The sequence below is a fragment of the Meles meles genome, chromosome 8 (genome assembly GCF_922984935.1).
Source record: "Meles meles chromosome 8, mMelMel3.1 paternal haplotype, whole genome shotgun sequence".
In the NCBI taxonomy this organism is placed as follows: Eukaryota; Metazoa; Chordata; class Mammalia; order Carnivora; family Mustelidae; genus Meles; species Meles meles.
In genome coordinates, this window is record NC_060073.1 from 93,967 (window position 1) to 111,310 (window position 17,344).

At 55.2% G+C, this 17,344-nt stretch overlaps 1 protein-coding gene across 1 annotated transcript; it reads left to right on the top strand.

Moving 5' to 3' along the window:
* Positions 1 to 214: 214 nt before the first annotated feature.
* Positions 215 to 11,887, top strand: PSMD13 (proteasome 26S subunit, non-ATPase 13). Its single transcript, XM_046017016.1, has 13 exons — positions 215 to 374; positions 1,399 to 1,477; positions 4,620 to 4,654; positions 4,740 to 4,795; positions 5,032 to 5,075; positions 5,257 to 5,343; positions 6,979 to 7,150; positions 8,272 to 8,351; positions 8,432 to 8,557; positions 9,994 to 10,056; positions 10,592 to 10,672; positions 10,807 to 10,923; positions 11,459 to 11,887. Exons 1-13 carry the CDS (start codon positions 280 to 282, stop codon positions 11,552 to 11,554), a joined length of 1,131 nt encoding a protein of 376 aa, XP_045872972.1. The 5' UTR covers positions 215 to 279; the 3' UTR covers positions 11,555 to 11,887.
* Positions 11,888 to 17,344: the final 5,457 nt, after the last annotated feature.

Genomic DNA, 17,344 nt, shown 5'->3' on the forward strand with positions numbered 1-17,344 from the left:
TGCGCGGCACCAGGGCCGAGGCCGCAAAGCTGGTCGGAGGCCGGGCCGGCCCCAGGCCCTCGTACCGTGGAATGGCTCGGCGGACTGCGCAGGAAATCGGGCGCAAACCCCGGAGCGAGCTTCTCTCACGGCGCAGGCGCGGTTATCCTGACGACCAGCGCGCGCCGCGGCCGCCCGGGCGCTCCCAGCCTGCCTCGCGCGGCGCGGCGCCGGAAGTGAGTGAGCATTTCCGGCGGCTACCCTCTCCGTCGTGCGAACGGCCCCGGCCTTCTTGCCGTCATGAAGGACGTTCCGGGCTTCTTACAGCAGAGCCAGAGCTCCGGCCCCGGCCAGGCTGCCGTGTGGCACCGTCTGGAGGAGCTCTACACGAAGAAGTGAGCGCGCCGCCGAGGGCCCGGGGCCCGGTGCTGGGAGAGCGGGGCAGAGAGGGCGCCGGGGCCCGGGCTCGAGGGTGCGCGGCCCTGAGGGCGGAGAGTGGGCGCAGGCTCGGCCGGAGGTGCCTGAGGGCGGAGAGGGCTGACGGCCCGGGGACTGCGGAGCAGAGCCGTGGGCGGAGCGCGGGGACCCAGGCCTCCCTGGCTTCCTGGCCGGGGGGCTGCGGCAGGCTCCCGACTCCGGTCAGACGAGCAGACGCGCTTTCCGGCCGGGCCGCCGCGCGTCTTGAGTAGCCGGTTCCGGTCTCGGCCTCGCCGCCGTGCGGCTGGGTCTGCGCCGTCTTCCTCAGCGGCCGGCCGCGGAGAGACCGGAGCCCCGTGCCGCTGTGCGTCCCTCTTGCTTCTGCGGCTCGCTACGCCCCGGGCTTCAGCGCGCCTGCCCTCGCGTGGTCCCTGCTTCCGCTGCGTCCCGTGCTGGGCTTTGTGCGCCTGCGGCCGCGGAGTCCGGGCTTCCTCAGACGCGGGGGGTTGTAGCGGGTCGTGGCCGCCCCCGGCCGCTCTTCACGCGCGCGGAGTGACGCGCCGGCAGTGCCCCGCAGGAGCCTGGCGCTCGGCAAGATGGAGCGTGCCGGGGACGCTCAGCAGCCCTCCGCGCTAGCGCTTCACTCGCGTCCTTCGACCTCGACTTTGGTGTCCGGCGCACTGTCGTTTCCCGAGAGGGCGGATGCGTCCGCCCGTTTAATGCTTCGTGCACCCGCTTACAGGGGAGGCAACGAGCTCGCTTTAAGCTCCTTCCCTGAGAGAGTGAGTAGAAGGGCCCGGATTTCTGCGTGGACGTGTGTGACCCCAGACTCACAGTAACTCGAGGTCATCTGGAAAGGGGTCTCCGGGAGAGGAGCTCGGCCGTTCGCGTCCGCTCTCGCTTTCTCCTGTTACCGCGGAGATTCGGTCTGGTGCTTGGTAGCACTGTCGGGGCTGGGGCGTCTGCGACCGGATGCTAGCTTCCGGGGCCTTCTCTTTTCAGGTTGTGGCATCAGCTGACGCTCCAGGTGCTTGATTTTGTGCAGGACCCATGCTTTGCCCAAGGAGATGGCCTCATCAAGGTAAATGATTTGCCACACCAGCTCAGATGATATCAATGTAAAGACTTTGTTTGAATACACTACACCTCCTAACCCTCACGGTGGGTGTCGTACTCTTTACCACGACAAGGGAACCCTGTTCTGTGCGGTAGAAGCCAACACCAGGAGAGTGAGTAACTTGCCGCAGATCACAGCCAGTCGGCGGCACGAGTGGCTGCAAGTACAGTCTGGCTTCTTCTGAAGTCGCTGCCTGAAACGCTGTCTTCTCGCCCAGGAGGCCGTGTATCTTCCTGTCGTAGACCTTCTTTTTCAGTACTGTACTCTCCGAAACGGCTGTTCAGGTCGGTGGGGGGTGGGTAGGAAATCGTGGAGGTAACATAGGGACCTTACAGGTGACCGTCACCACTGCTGCTCCTCTGCTCCCGCTGATTTCTGCTTGCTTGCCCAAATGCTTTGTCGTGGGGCGTGTGGAAGGTAGAGCCTCTTTTGTGCTTCGCTTGGAGGTGGGGAGGCTTGGCGGCGGGAATCCTCTGTAGTGAGCACTTTCAGAATTTTGTCAACAGGGAAGAAAAACAAAATTCTCTGTCCAAGCCTTCCCCGTACTCCCTGACAGACCCCCCCAGTTTGATCACTGGTAGCTTCCTGTTTAAAGTCTTTCTTAACATCTTACTCTTTGATGCCTTGCTCTCAGATTCTGAGGGAATCAGACTTGTACCTGCATTGGAGCCCAGCACTAGTTTTGATGGCACGAGGTACTCGCCCTGGATACACCACTTTATACGTGCCCGCAGTGAAGCTTACACCTGGGGTCCTGAGAGTTTCTTGTGTTTTTTACCCACCAGTGTGACATTTTACTCCTTCAAAGGAACTTGTATTCGTTGGTAAACCTAAAGATCTTGCTGGGCGTTCTGCCTTCTGGGTTATGTGGGAAAATGACAAATTAGAGCTCTCTTAATACTTGTTTCCTAAGGTTCTATGGCACAGCAATGAATAATTCGTGATTCTTCATCTCTATCCTCTGCTTTCTTGTCTTTAAATCACTTTCTACCCAGAAAATAGTCCCTCAACCGCATATAACACAACATGTACGCAGGTCAGCAGACTGGTGTTCACTGTTTCCGTGGGCAAGCAAACCTTTAAAAATTGTTGAGACTCGGCCCACAAAACTTTCAGTACTAGTGTTCATGAATCTGCAGTGACCAGTAGTAATTTGGAGTTTCTTTTTCCTTTGGAGGAGTTTTTGCATAAATTATAACGGGTATCAGAAAAGTTGAGAATGCCCTCTTACTGAAAAAGATAGCTTTGAAATAGTCCTTTGTAATGAAAAAGCCATTTTATTTAGATGGCTCTCTGCTGGGTACCAGATTATGTATTTGACAGAGAGAGCACAAGCAGGGGGAGTGGCAGGCAGTGGGGGAGGGAGAAACAGGCTCTGCAGTCTGTGGGGAGCCTGATGCGGGGTTCAGTCCGGGACCTTGGGATCGTGACCTGAGTCAAAGACAAACGCTTAACCGACTGAGCCACCCAGGCGTCCCGTGCTGGCTGCCAGATTTAAATAACTAACTGATGCTTTAGGGGCATTTCTAACCCCCCCCCCAAGTTTTTTTGAGAAGTAATTGACGTGTAATACTGTATTAGTTTAAGGTGTACAGTGTGATGATTTGGGGGGGTTGTGTCTGCAAAATGGTCACAGGAAGTCTAGTTAACATCCATCTCACAGTTAGACTTTTCTTCTTCCCGCGATGACAACTTGTATGACCTGCGCAGCACAGTGCTGTGCACTCTAGTCGCTGCTGTAGTGTGTCTCTGGGACTTGATTATCTTAGGACATTCGTACCTTTTGACCACCTGCAGCCGTTTCTTGCACCCCCCATCCCCTGCCTCTGGCAACCACCAGTCTGTTCTCTGTATCTGGGAGTTCAGTTTTTTTAGATTTCATGTGGAAGCAGGTCATACAGTGTTTGTCCTTCTTTGTCTAACTTACTTCACTAAGCAGAACGCGCTTTGATGTCATCGTGTTGTCTTTTAATGGCTCAGTATATCCCACGCTCTGTGTTGCACAGACGCCGCATTTTCTTTCACTGGGACATTTCCCTCTTTCTGTCTTCACGTGGCAGAGGAATCGCAGACTCTCCTTATCCAAGTTGACCCTATCTGGATGCTCCCTCTTCCCAGTTTGCCCAATTATCCAGAGATAACCTCTGAGGTCATTGTCCGTTCCCCCTCCCTGTGACCAGCGAATCTCTCGGACCCTTCATCTGCCCTCACTGCCATTACTCCCTCACTCTCCTGTCTTGACTAGTAGTAGCCTTGGCTGGTCTCTGTCCCTCCGTCTGTTCCCTCCCTATCCTACCCTGCCTGCCTGCAGTCATGCTTATAAAGTAGACGTGTGATCATGTGTTTCCACTGACTCGGGCTTACCTTCAGGACAAGGAAAAGCCCCACTACCTCCCACTGTCTGTGCCCTTCAGAAGTGCTCCTAAAACACGGTGCAGGGTTTCTTTAGTGCTTTGCACATGTTTGTTCCTTTCCAGAATGTTCTCCCAACTCCATGCCTCCTCTCCAGATTTGTCCAGCTCTCTATTGTTCTTCCTTCCTTAAAACTCAGTTATCACCATTTCTGGAATAACCTTTGGAAACTCTCCTTTTGGTTGATCCACCCACGTGGGGTTTTTTCCTTCGATCGTAAACTCATGGTACTGTCATTTATTTGTTTATAAGTCTGCTCTATTAGGTCAGGAATCCTTGAACGCCAAACTTTCATTTTACATATCCTGTGTCTATAGTACCTAGCAAAGAGTCTGAGTAAGTACTCAAGTGTTTGCTGAATGGCTACTAAATTTGGTCATATAGGCTCCAGCCCTCTAAAATCTGAAGGTTACTGAGTCTTTCAAACTGATAGTCTGTTTTCCTAAAATACTTTGGAGAAAGAATATAGGAATTGGGCTCTAGGAGATTCTTAAAGGTCAGGGGTCTAATTACCAGGGGAAAAAACCATAGCTTTCTTCAGTAATCCATTGGTGATCAATAAACCCATATGTGGGTCTCCTGTCATTTCACCACCATTTTTGCAGGACCTGCCATGTGGCAGGCCTGGTGGTCATGTTTGATTTTGCAGAATGAAAGACATCCTGTAATTACTCTACATGTTCTGGTTCCACAGCTCTATGAAAACTTCATCAGTGAGTTTGAACACAGGTAAAACACCTTTGTCGGTTTTTGACTTTAAACATGAAAACACTGATGCTTAGCGATAATCATAGACTGGTGTTTTTTATTTCAGGGTGAATCCTCTGTCCCTGGTAGAAATCATTCTTCACGTAGTTAGACAGATGACTGGTGAGTCTCATTTTGTGTCATAAAGGAGTAGATCCAAGTGGCAATTAAAATGATTTTTAAATACAAGATAATTGAACTTTTACATTTTGATAGAAAATACCAGATTCTAAAATACATTTATGTTACATTTTATGATCTAAATCAAAAGACTATCCCACCTGTGTTGTGGTTGGTAGGAACTAATCTCTAAGGGTACTCTATTGGTGGTTCTTCTGACATTGTTCTGCCTTTTCTAGATCCCAGTGTGGCTCTTACTTTTCTGGAAAAGACTCGAGAAAAGGTCAGTATGAAGTCTGAGTCAAATCTCGAGAACATGTGTGACTTACAGTTTTGTGTCCACACTTGCCATATGCACCGTACAGAGACCAGCGTGTCTCTGGTCACGCAAGTGAAGCCAGCGTGGATGTTCTGTTCATCTCCTGCCCACACTTCTCAGGTCTCCTTGTTTCTGACGTCTGTAGGTGAAAAGCAGCGATGAAGCAGTGATCCTGTGTAAAACTGCGATTGGGGCTCTAAAATTAAACATCGGGGACCTACAGGTCACGAAGGTAAGGTTGCCATAATAAAGGTTTGTCTTTGGTTTACAAAGTGGTTTGAGTTTTAGGGGGAAAATCCTATTTCTCCGTTCTACCGTTTCAAGTGATTTTAAATTATAGAGAAGTTGCGAACACAGCACCAGGAACTCTCACGTATCCTCTCTCATACTCCCATGGCTGACAGTCCTTTGTCCCATCATTCCGTGCGTGCAGGCGTGCGTGCATGCTGTGTTTGGTTTTGTTTTTCAAAACCACTGAGAATCAGTTGCTGCTATGAGGCCTATTACCCTTTAACATAAGAGGACTGCCCTGGCATGTCTGTCAGCAGGAGGGTCCAGACAGCCTCAGATTGTCCATGTGGGCCCTCGCAGACCAGGGTCAGCCCACTCACCACGACAGGTCACAGGCTGCTCCTGACCCTCTCTCTGCCTCCTAATCCCTGTCTGTTTCTTATTTCCATTTTAGTGTTATTTGGGGGACCGATATGGGTATGGGTGGCTGTAAGACCAACTTGTATGTGGTCAGTCCACCTTGTTGAACCAGAGACTACCTGTGTTTGGTTTGAGTTTGAGTGTGGGCTTTTTGGTAACCACAGTATTTAAGAAAATACTGGGTAAGTGTTGGTATTCTCATTGTCCTAAAAGAACACTTCTTATTTCTTAACTGCTTCCCGGTCCTGTCCTGCGTGCATACTTACTACATTTTGTTCTGAAATATTTAAGACCTATTAAGAGCCATAAAATCCTACGTAAAGAATTTTGTCGAGGAATGCGGCAGCACTGCACAGTTGGGGGGCCCTCTGAGCACGTTCCTGCCCCAGCGGTGCTCTCGTGCACGGGTCTGGTGTTCCTCGTGCTTGTGTGGTTCCTGACGCTCTGTGGATCGGGTGTAAGTCAGGTGACGTGTAGTATTGTTGTAAGTTACTGGCTCGGCGTGAGGTTTGAGAGTCTGTGTTGGCGCGTGGCCGTTCATTCTTGCTGCTGTTGGGTGTTTTACTGTTGTGACTGTTCGCAGCCTGGGCATCAGTCTCCTGTGGAAGGGATTCAGGGTTTCTTCCTGTCACGAACAGCACTGTTAGTTATCAGCATGTCTGTGCCCGGTGCCTTGTGTATACACGGGCAGAATCACACCAACACCTGGGCCTATAGGTGAGGGCACAGGCGTAATGAGGCGTGTGCCCTGCGCCTTTACCAGATGTGGTCAAGCCTTTCCGCGGGATGGCCCACACTCCCCAGCACCGTACTCGCACTGCCAAAGCGCAGCACTTGGTGTTTTCAGACTGTTCAGTTCTTGCCAGTTTGGTGGAGGCGAGAGGCCATCTCACTGGGGCTTTAGTGACCACTCCGTTCATGTCTCCACTTCTGCAAATTGCCCGTTCATATCTTTTCTTTGACCCATTTTTTTCTGGGTCGCTTTGCTCCTGTTGGTTTGTTAAGAGTTCGTCCTGGAGTGTCGCCCGTACTCCCTGGTGTGTCGCGTGTGCGGCAAAGGCCTTTGCCCAGTCTGTAGCTCGTTTGTGTTCTTTTCGTGTGTGTCTTGGATGAACTGAATTTTCCATTCTAACATAGGCCTATCAGTCTTTGGGTCATATGTTACCTTAAAAGTGCTTTAAGTTAAAAGGAGGGCGGTCTTGCTTCCTGCGCGTAGGAAACAATCGAGGATGTTGAAGAGATGCTCAACAGCCTCCCCGGTGTGACGTCAGTTCACAGCCGCTTCTACGACCTCTCCAGTAAATACTACCAAACGGTCGGAAACCACGCCGCCTACTACAAAGATGCCCTGCGGTTTCTGGGCTGTGTCGACATCAAGGATCTGCCAGGTAACATGGAGCCGTTAAAGTCGGTGTCGAAGGAGCATGCTCTGGAGGCATGCCAGCAGCTGTCAGAAGTTGCTCTGGCGTGTGCGTCCCTCGCTGAGGAAGGCCCAGGTGGGAGAGGGTGGAGAGAGCCGCGCAAGTGTCCGTTCCTCCCCGGGGCTGCCCTGGGCGTTTAGTTCAGGTGAAGACGAGGCTGTACCCTGTCGCCCTTCACGGGTCCTCCTCAAGTCTCCCCTGTCCTCTGAACCAGAGGCCTTTGCGAGAGGCACAGCGACGCCAGCGTCTTGGGCTCTGCAGCCTGAAGGGCGCGGTGAGACCCTGCACCTGAGGGTCTGGTGGCGAAAACGGAACCAGACCCGGGGGCACACCTCAGAAAAGTCCTTCGAGGGTCTGAGGAATGGAAAGAAAGTGAATAAGTTTAGGGGAAAGTACGAGGAGTGTGGGAGCCCGCTTGAGATGTTTCTCATGGTTCACTGAGAAGCTGTGGACACGAGCAACGCCGTAAACACGGTAGTGCCGTGTTAGTTCTGCATCTCAAGAAGCGCATCCTGGAAAGAGAAGGAGCGCAGTCAGGAGAGTGGGGAATTGCATGGGAACGGGAAGTACGTTCACGCTGTTCTGAAGAGGCTGGATGAGGTGACGTAAAGAGAAACGTGAGGTAGTGCTTCCAGGAAGTAGATTAGCTGGAAATACACATAGAGTCACACATTAGGTAGAAATAAGTAAACAAAACGTGTATACGTGGTCCCAGGTATAGCTTGAGTCAGTCCAGTGCTGTAGAAGAGGTGACCGATGGGGCACCTGGGTGGCTCAGAGCTTTGAAAGTGTCCGACTCTTGGTTTGGGCTCAGGTCATGATTTCAGGGTCCTGGGACTGAGCCCCGCATCAGGCTCCGTGCCGGGCATGGAGTCTGCTTGAGATTGTCTCTCCCTCTGTCCCTCCCACTTTCCCTTTCTCAAAAATAAAATAAATAGAAGAGGTAAAAGTTTTTTTTAAAAACATGTTAAGGCTTTGTGATAGAACCATTACAGGGAATGGTTTCTTTACTTTTTTATGAGATTTTTAAAGCCAAACAGGACTGATCTTGTAACGGGGGTGTCACTGGAGGTGTGCTGTTGCCGTAGTGTCTGAGCAGCAGGAGCGAGCTTTCACGCTGGGACTAGCAGGACTTCTTGGCGAGGGAGTTTTTAACTTTGGAGAACTCGTAAGTGGACCCTGGGTACAGATTTCTTAACAAGGGGGCGACTCACGGTACTTTGCCGGCTAACCATGTCCTCCCCGCAGCTCATGCACCCCGTGCTGGAGTCACTGAGGACCACCGACCGGCAGTGGCTGATTGACACCCTTTATGCCTTTAACAGCGGCAACGTAGAGAGGTTCCAGACGCTGAAGACCGCCTGGGGCCAGCAGGTCAGTAGTCGGAAGGACGGCTGAGAGCCCCTGCAGTGTCCCTAGCTCTCCTTCAGCCCGCACCTGCCCGGCGATGTACCTTCCCTCCGCACCCCGGGCACTAGGGAGACAGGAGATGAAGCCAGGCTGGTCTCGCTGTCAGAGCAGGTGGTTAAGTGGCTAGTCACGGTAGTCACTCCGTTCCTGTGGTAGTGCGCAGCGCTGCCAACAGAACATGATCGGGAGTGCCGTCTGGAGGACGGGTGTCACAGAGGGCCCAGAAGAAGTAATGCTCTGTGTTTGATCTTAGGGGTACATAGAACTAAGCCAAGTGAAGAGTATGAGAATGAGGAAAAGGCAGCTTTTAGCATTTGCTGAACAGACCAGGGTCTGTGGCCAAAATGAGTGAGTGAGGAGAGCCAGGGAGAGCCCAGGGTTCGGGAAGGCAGGGCCATCTGCGGAACGGGAGTGCACATGCAGGGGCGGTGGGGGCGGTCAGTGTAGGGGGAAAGGGGTCTGCAGGGGAGAGGGCACCGGGCGAGGAGAGGAGCCTCTGGGAGGTGTGGACTGGGGAGAAGAGGTGTTGTAGTAAGTCCTGAGCTTTTGTAGTAATTTTAGTTTTTAAATTATTAGAAGGAAATATTACGAAGTTGTTCGTAGTGATAGGGATTATTGTTTTCGTACTTCTCTGAAACTTCAGTTTTCTCGAAGTTCAAAATAAACTTGTAGAATTCACACACGATGGAACTGAGTAGACGTAAGCGGGCTGTGAAGAGGCAGAAAGCAAGCCCAGCTCTCTTCTGTGGTCTGTGGTCTGTGTGCTGGTCCCTGAGAGAAACATGGGCCTTGGGAAGAAAGACGGCTGACCCGCTGTTCCCGTGGCAGGAGTGCCCGTGGGGGCCACCTGCGTCGGTGTAGGGGTTCCTCCGTGTTTGAGTCGGGGAACCCGTTCTCTCTTGTCTCTGCTCGGCAGTAACCTGTGGCCTACCTGTGGGCGACTGTGCGGGTCGCACAGAAGGGCCTATTCCGGTGCTCACGGCTGTGCCGTTTCTCTGCAGAAGTTCTAACATCTTTCCGCTCAGAGCAAGTCCCTGCAGCTTAAGGGCTGTGTTCCTTGGAGGCCCCGTTTCCATGGAGCTGACCGCGCAGGCGGCGCACTGGGACCTGCTCAGGCGCAGGACGGGTCTGTCCTTGCCTTTTTGTGCCAAGAGTCCCCTTGCACACCTGTGCCTGGGTCCTGCCCACTGGCGTCTGAGGCGTTAGTATCCACCACCCCGCGGCACCTTCGGTGGGCGCACGGGCTTCGGGGGATGCAGCCGTTCGTGGCGTCCTGAGGAAAGAGCCGCCGCGACCCCGCAGTGTACCGTGTCCGGATGTGCAGGGTTTCTTTTTCCTCCATCTGCTGTAGGAAGGTTCCGAAGTGCAGCTGACGTAACGGATGTCTTTCTGCTTCGCAGCCGGATTTAGCAGCCAACGAAGCCCAGCTGCTGAGGAAGATCCAGTTGCTGTGCCTCATGGAGGTGAGCGCGGGAACCTGTGATGCCAGACCCTGCAGCGGAGCCGGTCCCGCGGGCTCCAGGCCTCTCGTGGTGGTGCTCCGGCCGCACCCCTCCGCCACCCTCCTTTTGTCTTCCGTGCCGGTCGGGTCTCCTCTCAGATAACCGTCCTCAGAGAGGTGGTCCTGACCTCGGAGCTGAAGTAGCTCCCGCCTCGTCGTACATCACAGCGCACGTACATCACAGCGCCTTCCGCGCGCTCCTCTGTCTTTCCTGTCAGAATTTGAGCTTCTTGAGGAAGCACCACAGTCTCCGGCTCACGTGCAGCCCTGGCTCACGGCCTCAAGCGCTTGCTCGGCGCGCGAATGCTGACCGTGCGGACGACTGCCGTGAAGCCGGTTCCCAGTAAACGTACAGGGCCGGTGTTAAGAAGAGTTTAGTTTGCGGGATAGAAATAAGATCTGTGCTTTCGGAGCAAGTATTGCCGAAAACATCCTTATCGGTCAGTTCTCGGACAGTTTTTATTTGGAAACCTAGTTAACAAGAAATTGTTTTTCAGATGACTTTCACACGACCTGCCAATCACAGACAACTCACTTTTGAAGAGATTGCCAAAAGTGCTAAAATCACTGTGAACGAGGTACAGTTGTTGGACCCAGGGGGCCAGAGCTCCTAGGAACGCTGCTCCCCAGACTCCAAACCACAGAGGGCACGGTGTCTCGTTGCCCACACTTAGGGCCTCGGGGTGACTCACGTCAGCCCCTCTCTGCGCAGGTGGAGCTCCTGGTGATGAAGGCGCTCTCGGTGGGTCTGGTGAAAGGCAGCATTGACGAGGTGGACAAGCGGGTTCACATGACCTGGGTGCAGCCCCGAGTGTTGGATCTGCAGCAGGTAACGCATCGTTCGCCCCTGGGGGTGGTTTGGGTGGTATCTGCTGTCTTAGTTTCGCTTGGATGGAAGCCAGTTAGGAAGAAAGCAGTATTGACGAGATTTGGGGGAATATATTACTGCTGCGGGGGTAAGGGTTTTTCAGAAAACCTAATTTAATACAAGTCTTGGGTTTGAACCCTGCATTTAAAAGCTTATCATAATTACAGTGCTGTTGTGCTGACGATGCCTTTTAATCTTAAAATTGGTACTCTGATCAAATACGTTCCTAGTTCTGTGGTTTGAGCTCAGACCCATCTTGTCCATGTTGGCTGGAAATTTAATCCTGTGGATTTCCTCTGTTCTTGCCTGTTTTCTTTCTTGCAAGTTTTTTTAAATGTCCTTGCGATAAGAATTGACTGGGGTCACCCCCTCTCACACAGCCCACTCCCCCAGCTCCGGGGTCCTTTTGATTAGTCCTGCCCTAAAGACTTAGCTGGAGATGGACGCCTGGGATTGCTAAGTGTCCTAACACCCATGTGGTCCTGGTTTGCCTCAGATCAAGGGGATGAAGGACCGCCTGGAGTTCTGGTGCACCGACGTGAGGAGCATGGAGATGCTGGTGGAGCACCAGGCCCACGACATCCTCACTTAGTCCCCCGCCTCCCCGTCTGGCCACCGGGGACGTCTGCACTCAGTGGGGGTGGGGTGGGGGCTGTCCTTCCTGCTGCGAAAACAGGACCATCGCTGACGGGTGCCGGGCCACAGAGAGAAGCCGCCTCTGGGGGTGTCTCCCATAGCCCACGGTGGGGAGGGGTCACGGGTCTCCGGTGACAAGGCAGGCAAGAGTGTACGTGTGCCCCGAGGAGTGAGAAGGAGTAGCCCGAGAGTGCATGGGGACACCTCTTGGAGGCTCATCTCCATGACCTCCATCTGTGGGAACCTCTCTTGTGTCATATGAGAATGTAATAAACGCCTTTGTTCTGTCCTCTTTGTAGTTCTGTTTCCTCAGTCTTAGCTCCCAGGTCAAGCCTGGGCCTCAGATCAGAAAGCAGGAGATGGGAGATAGGGCTCTGTGGGGGGTTGGCCTCAGCCCTCCTCTCCTACCCTGGGCAAAGGGCGGCTCAGCACGTACAGGGCACTGGGGCCAAGGAAGCAAGTCCTATCTCACGGGGCTAAGACGAGGGGCTCCCTGCTCTCTGACAGAGGTGTCTGACCCATTCCCTCCCAGCCAGGGGCTTCTGGGGCCCAGGTGTCCCAACCAGCCCTCCGCCCAGTGCTGAGTGTCCAGAGACGGGGATGCTTGTACACAAATCACACAATCACCAAGGGAGCACTAGGTGGAGGAGGGGTTTAATGCAATTCTCTGTCCTGTGCCTGGAGCCCGAGCTGCGGAGCCTTCACGCCGCGGAGCCTTTCTTGTAGCTGTCCAGGTGGGATAAGACCCAGCCTGCGGGAATCAGGAAGCTGAGGAACATCACAGAGAGTCCAATGGCTTGCTCCTGGGTCAAGGAAAGCACTTGTGAGTCCGTGACGCATCAGGTCATCCCTGGGTCACTGAGGAAGGCTCTCCACCTGCCCCGTGTCCCCTGGCCCTGCAGTGCGGGATTTCTCTCACCAGAGCAGTGGTCCAGAGAGACCTGCCCCACCCCTTCTGCTCCTGGGGGACCCTCAGCGCAGCCCAGGGGCAAAGCCCACACGAGCGGGGACTACTGCAGTCCTCCGTGCAGACGGCCTCTGCAAAGACCTGGACTGACCGCCCTGGGCTCCACTCTGCAGCGGGACCTCTTCCCATCGCCCCTGCCCCCGAGACCTGCCTGGCCAGGCCACTTGTGCCTCGACCTTGAACTCCTGCCTGGGCACAGCATGTGCCTGTCAGGTGCAGTGCGGGGCAGAAGAGACGGCGGAGATACAGGTCGTACAAAAAAAGGGCCTTTTCCCTAGATAGTGGCCCTGCTCAGAAGCTGGGTGGAGGGGATGGGACTCCCCGTACTGCACGTGCACGCACACACACAAACACACAGGCCATCCCACCTGGCTACCTCCCCTCCACTTGATTCCTCCTAAAACAGAGCCTGGGCCCAGTCATCCCCCCTTGGTCCCTCAAACAGAGTCAGATGCTGGATTGGAAACCAATTCTTCCTCTTGACTTCACCTTCCAGCAGATTGAAAACAATGTTGGCCCAGAACCGGGCCCTTCAGCTGGGTTCCGATCTTTGCTTCTCCAGTGGTATGACCTTGAACAGTTGACCTTCTAGACCTTGTCTTATTGATGCTTAACACAGAGGTAGTTGTCTGCCGTCCCGGAGCCCAAGGATGACCGAGCTCTGTGTTCTCACCTATGCTCTCACGGACCCTCAGAGCAGCCCACCGTCCCTTTCAACGGACAGTGGAGCCGGCGTCCACACCGACTGCCCTTCCGGCTCTGCTCTTAGCACCCTCATTGGCCAGAAGGCAAGTGGGGGCCTGCAAACAGAGAGCACTGGCCCCTCACTGACTGCTTTGGCAGCCTAACCTCCAGGTGAGGGATGTAAGGACCTCTTTCCTGGAGTCGGGACAGTGTCCCAGCCACAAGACTCTGTTCTAGCACGAGGATCACCTCTAGAAGCCACAGGCCTGAGAACACATTCCCCCCTCCCCTTTACCAGCCTGGCCTTCTGGGTCCTGCCCCCAAACCCACCTCATCTCCCAACGCAGTGCGGGACGTCCCTCTCCACTGCTCAGGTCAGCTCCCCTCCGCCCCGGAAGACTTACCGTGGGAGACGTGGGTGTTCGGGCCGGCTTGGTGGAGACGTGTGCCTTGGGAACCACCCAGGCCCTCAGAGAGGCCTGCAGGAGCCTGGGGGCACAGGGTAACCTCAGCATCATAATGGAGCCGAGCTCCCCCGGAGTCCAGCTAAGTTCTGTGTATCTGCTTGGCGTGGCCTCCGCTCACTCGGGTGTTGGGGCTTTTTATAGCTCAAGGGGGAGCTGCAGCTGTCTCCTGTCACGCTGCCTGGCAGAGAGAACTCCTGCTTGGAAGTGGTGAGGGCCAGCCTCGGGCCAGCAGCCTCCAGGCCCCGTCCCTGCTGGGGCACCCAAGGGGCTTTGAGCTCTTCTCAGCGCAGGCAGGCTTGGCCCACTCGGCAAAGGGCCTTCATTTCTCGGTGACAACGACCCTCAACACAGAAGCAGGAGTAGGGAAGTCAAAGAGCTTGAGAATGCAAGAGGGGGAAAGGGGGAAGTGACGTAAGTCAAGAGGCACCTTAAGTCTCTAGAGGGTCAGATGACCTCCCCATGCAGAGCTATTTTAAAGTTCTCTAGCTCAGGGATTCCTGGCTGGGCTGCCCAGCCTTCTGACTCTTAACCGATGGACGCGGGCTGTTTCCAGAGCCCTGCTCCTCCCAGGCCCAGCACGCGGTAGGTCTGAGCGGCTTCTCTGCTGCGTTCGCTGACATGACAGCCTTTGTTCCTGGAGGAGACCCTCACAGTTGCCCCGTGGACAAACAGAGGTGGGAAGGTCAGCAGACCCTTGGCAAGTGCGAGTTCAGGGGCCAGGGGGCACTTAGGCCCCTGCCTCTGGGCCCACCTGTGGGGACAGGCTCCCAGGGCCAAATGTGCTGGGTCCCGGTGCCCACGGGCCCCAGGGATAATTGGCCTGTGAGCTGTCCCCCTGCCCTGTGAGAGCTCGGAGCCTCCCCACCTCTCTTCCCTTATTTATGCAGAAAAGGACTTACTCGATTCTTCCCTCAGCAAACACCTACAGTGTGTTTTCCTGCTCTGCGAGACTACTTCACACCTTCTCTCTGAACCAACACCCCCGCACAGACCCGCGCACACACACACCCCCTTATCAGAGACCCTGCTGCTGATTTCCCTGAGATAACGGAAGTGACCAGATGCGACTCACTGTGGACCCCAGTTACTGTCCTCCAGGAGAACAGCGGCCCTGAGCCCCTGGGGATGCTCAAGTCCCCCAGCAGCTTCTCCAGCCCTTCCTCCCTTGGCTGCTGGATGCCGAGCCCCTGGCCTTCCTCCCGACTCATGCGGAGCCTGCCTGATCCCCGCAGCCCTAGGACTTTTGCAATCTCTCCATCCACCTTTCCCAGACCTCCTTCGGCCGTGACACCCCAGCTGCTTATCACTCATGATATTTAGGGTGTACTGAGGCTGACCCTTGTCCCCAGCTTTGCTGGAGTTCCCGAGGCCCTGAGGTCTGTCCCCTGCCCTTTCCCTTCCCAGGTGCTCAGGTCGAATGTCCGAGCATCACCCTCGTTTCCCTCCAGTGCTCACACTCCACGGCAGGTCACCAACGACACCACATCCCCACCGAGCCGCGTCGCCACCCTCACCCAGTCCAACCTGGAACGTGTTCTCTGACACTGCCCCACCCAGTAGCCTGGACAGCCCTGGACAGCCCTGGACAGCAACCAGCTCCTACCACTGCCACGTTCGGCCTCCCCCCTGGCTCCTCTTGCCTCCCTTCCACGGCCTTCAAGGCCTGAGTGGTCTGACTTTGCCTCGCCTGCTCCCTATACCCTAATGCCCGCCTCCTGCCTTCTTCCAGACACCCCTCACTCACACCCCACACTGGAGCATTTGCAACATGTTTTTAAACCCTTCAGGTCCTGCTCCATTCTTGATGGTCTGCTTTCATAGCTGGGATACAAGCCCCATGAGGGCAAGCACTTTGCTGGGGTCATCATAGAACCGTTGGCGCCTGGCAGGTTTTCGGTCCATGTTGGAAGGCTGGTTGGGGTAGGGAACCAAGGAGAGTTGGGTCGGGGTGGTGGACAGGCTGTGGTCGGAGGGACAAATATGGTTTCCGTTCCACGGCCAGCACTAGCCTGTCTTGAGGAGCATATTGTTGAGTCAGACGAGAAGGAATAGGGCAGGGTTTCGTTCCACTGTCAGAACGACCTAGAGTACCATGCACGGGGATGAAGTCACAGCCCAGAGCGCACTCCTCAGCTGTCTGCAGACCTGATCAGCGTGGACACAGGCCAGGAGCTGGAGGGGCAGCAGGCCACCTGAGCCCAGACTCAGCCGTGGTCACCACCCTCCCTGGGTATGATCACACACAGTCTGCTCGTGAGAAACGGCGAGCTGCTGGTCTGAGCTTGCAGCATGGGAAAGGTAATGTCACACGTGTTCTTCCCCGGAAACCGCACTTGTTCTAAATGTGCGGCTCATTTCTGGGCACCCCGCCTCCCACCGTCTCCCTTCGTCTCAGTTTTCCAGAGAGGAGGCAGAAGCTGGAGGCGGGAGTGTGTCCTGAATGTTATCTCCGGCGGCGCGAGTCCCATGCGCCGATGCCAGCCTCTGGTATGGCCGATGCCATACCTCCTCTGGAGTAATCCCTTCCGCCTAAACCTTTAATTATACGTTTGGGGTCCAGTCAAGAATAAGACCGTGGGTCAGATCATCAATCAGGCAGCCTACGGCGTTTCCTTTTTCACAGAGAAACCCTGCTGTCCCCAACCACCCAGGACTGGCTCTAAGGAAGGCCTTCTCCTCCCGAGCTCTCCCGGCCGTGCGGGGGCAGGAGTGCAAGCAGTGGGGGCGACCACGTGGGGAGGCCCTGGTGAAGCCCAGGACCGGAGGGCAGGGGACCGCAGGCCGAGGGAGGGAGAAGTCCCCGGCCTCCCCCGAGCTTCCATCCAGCCCCGCTTTCACCTTCAGCCCCTTCGCATCCACTCCCACAAGCCTAAGTTTCCAGCCTCTCCGAGCACAACCCTGCGCTCCCTGTCTCTGTGCTCACATGGCTCCTGGGGGCTCCCCCAGCCCCAGATGCAGACCTCAACCCGGCTGGGTTTTTGGTCCCCGGAACCAGTTGTGCAGACCAAGCCCTACGCACACCCTGCTGCTCGGGCACACAGACGCTGCTGAAGTGGGGACCCTGGTCTGGCCTCTTCCTTGGCTGCTCTGAGGCCACACTGAGCCTCCACAGAGCACGGCTCTGTGCCCTGAACGACTCTCCTCCTCCAGCTGGAAGGAAAAGGAGATGACCCACGGAGAAGAGTGGTGACCAAGTTGGGGGGGGCGGCGTCAAAATGAACAAGAAAGTGACAGGCTCTGAGGGTGCAGGGTCAGATGAGTCCCCTGTAACAGCAGGAGAAACCAGGGCTTAGAGAGGGAGCAGGGCCCAGGGACCAAGGCAATACAGGCCTGTTCCAGCCTGGGGTCAGGAGTGGCCCCAAGAAGAGCTCCCAAGGGCTCTGGAAGACACAAGGGCCCCTGTCGTCTGAATCTTCACCATCATCTCCTTCATTGACCCACACCCAGCACATTCCTATCTCTGCCCTTGACCTGACCCTACTGCCCCGGGGGGGAGGGGGGGGTTGGGGTAGGAGAGACCAGCCACCTGCACGCATCCTCCCACTCAAAGCTGCCAGGGCACCTGGAAGGTCCAGAGTGACTCCATGGGCACATGGCACCACCCTGTGTCCATACTTGGAACCACAGA

What these genes read in the sequence shown, in the direction of transcription:
- PSMD13 (XM_046017016.1), top strand. Translation starts at nt 280, where the DNA reads ATGAAGGACGTTCCGGGCTTCTTACAGCAGAGCCAGAGCTCCGGCCCC. An exon ending in GGGACCTACAGGTCACGAAG is followed by an intron (nt 5,344 to 6,978) that starts GTAAGGTTGCCA and finishes TCCTGCGCGTAG; the next exon opens with GAAACAATCGAGGATGTTGA. An exon ending in CGACATCAAGGATCTGCCAG is followed by an intron (nt 7,151 to 8,271) that starts GTAACATGGAGC and finishes CTGTTGCCGTAG; the next exon opens with TGTCTGAGCAGCAGGAGCGA.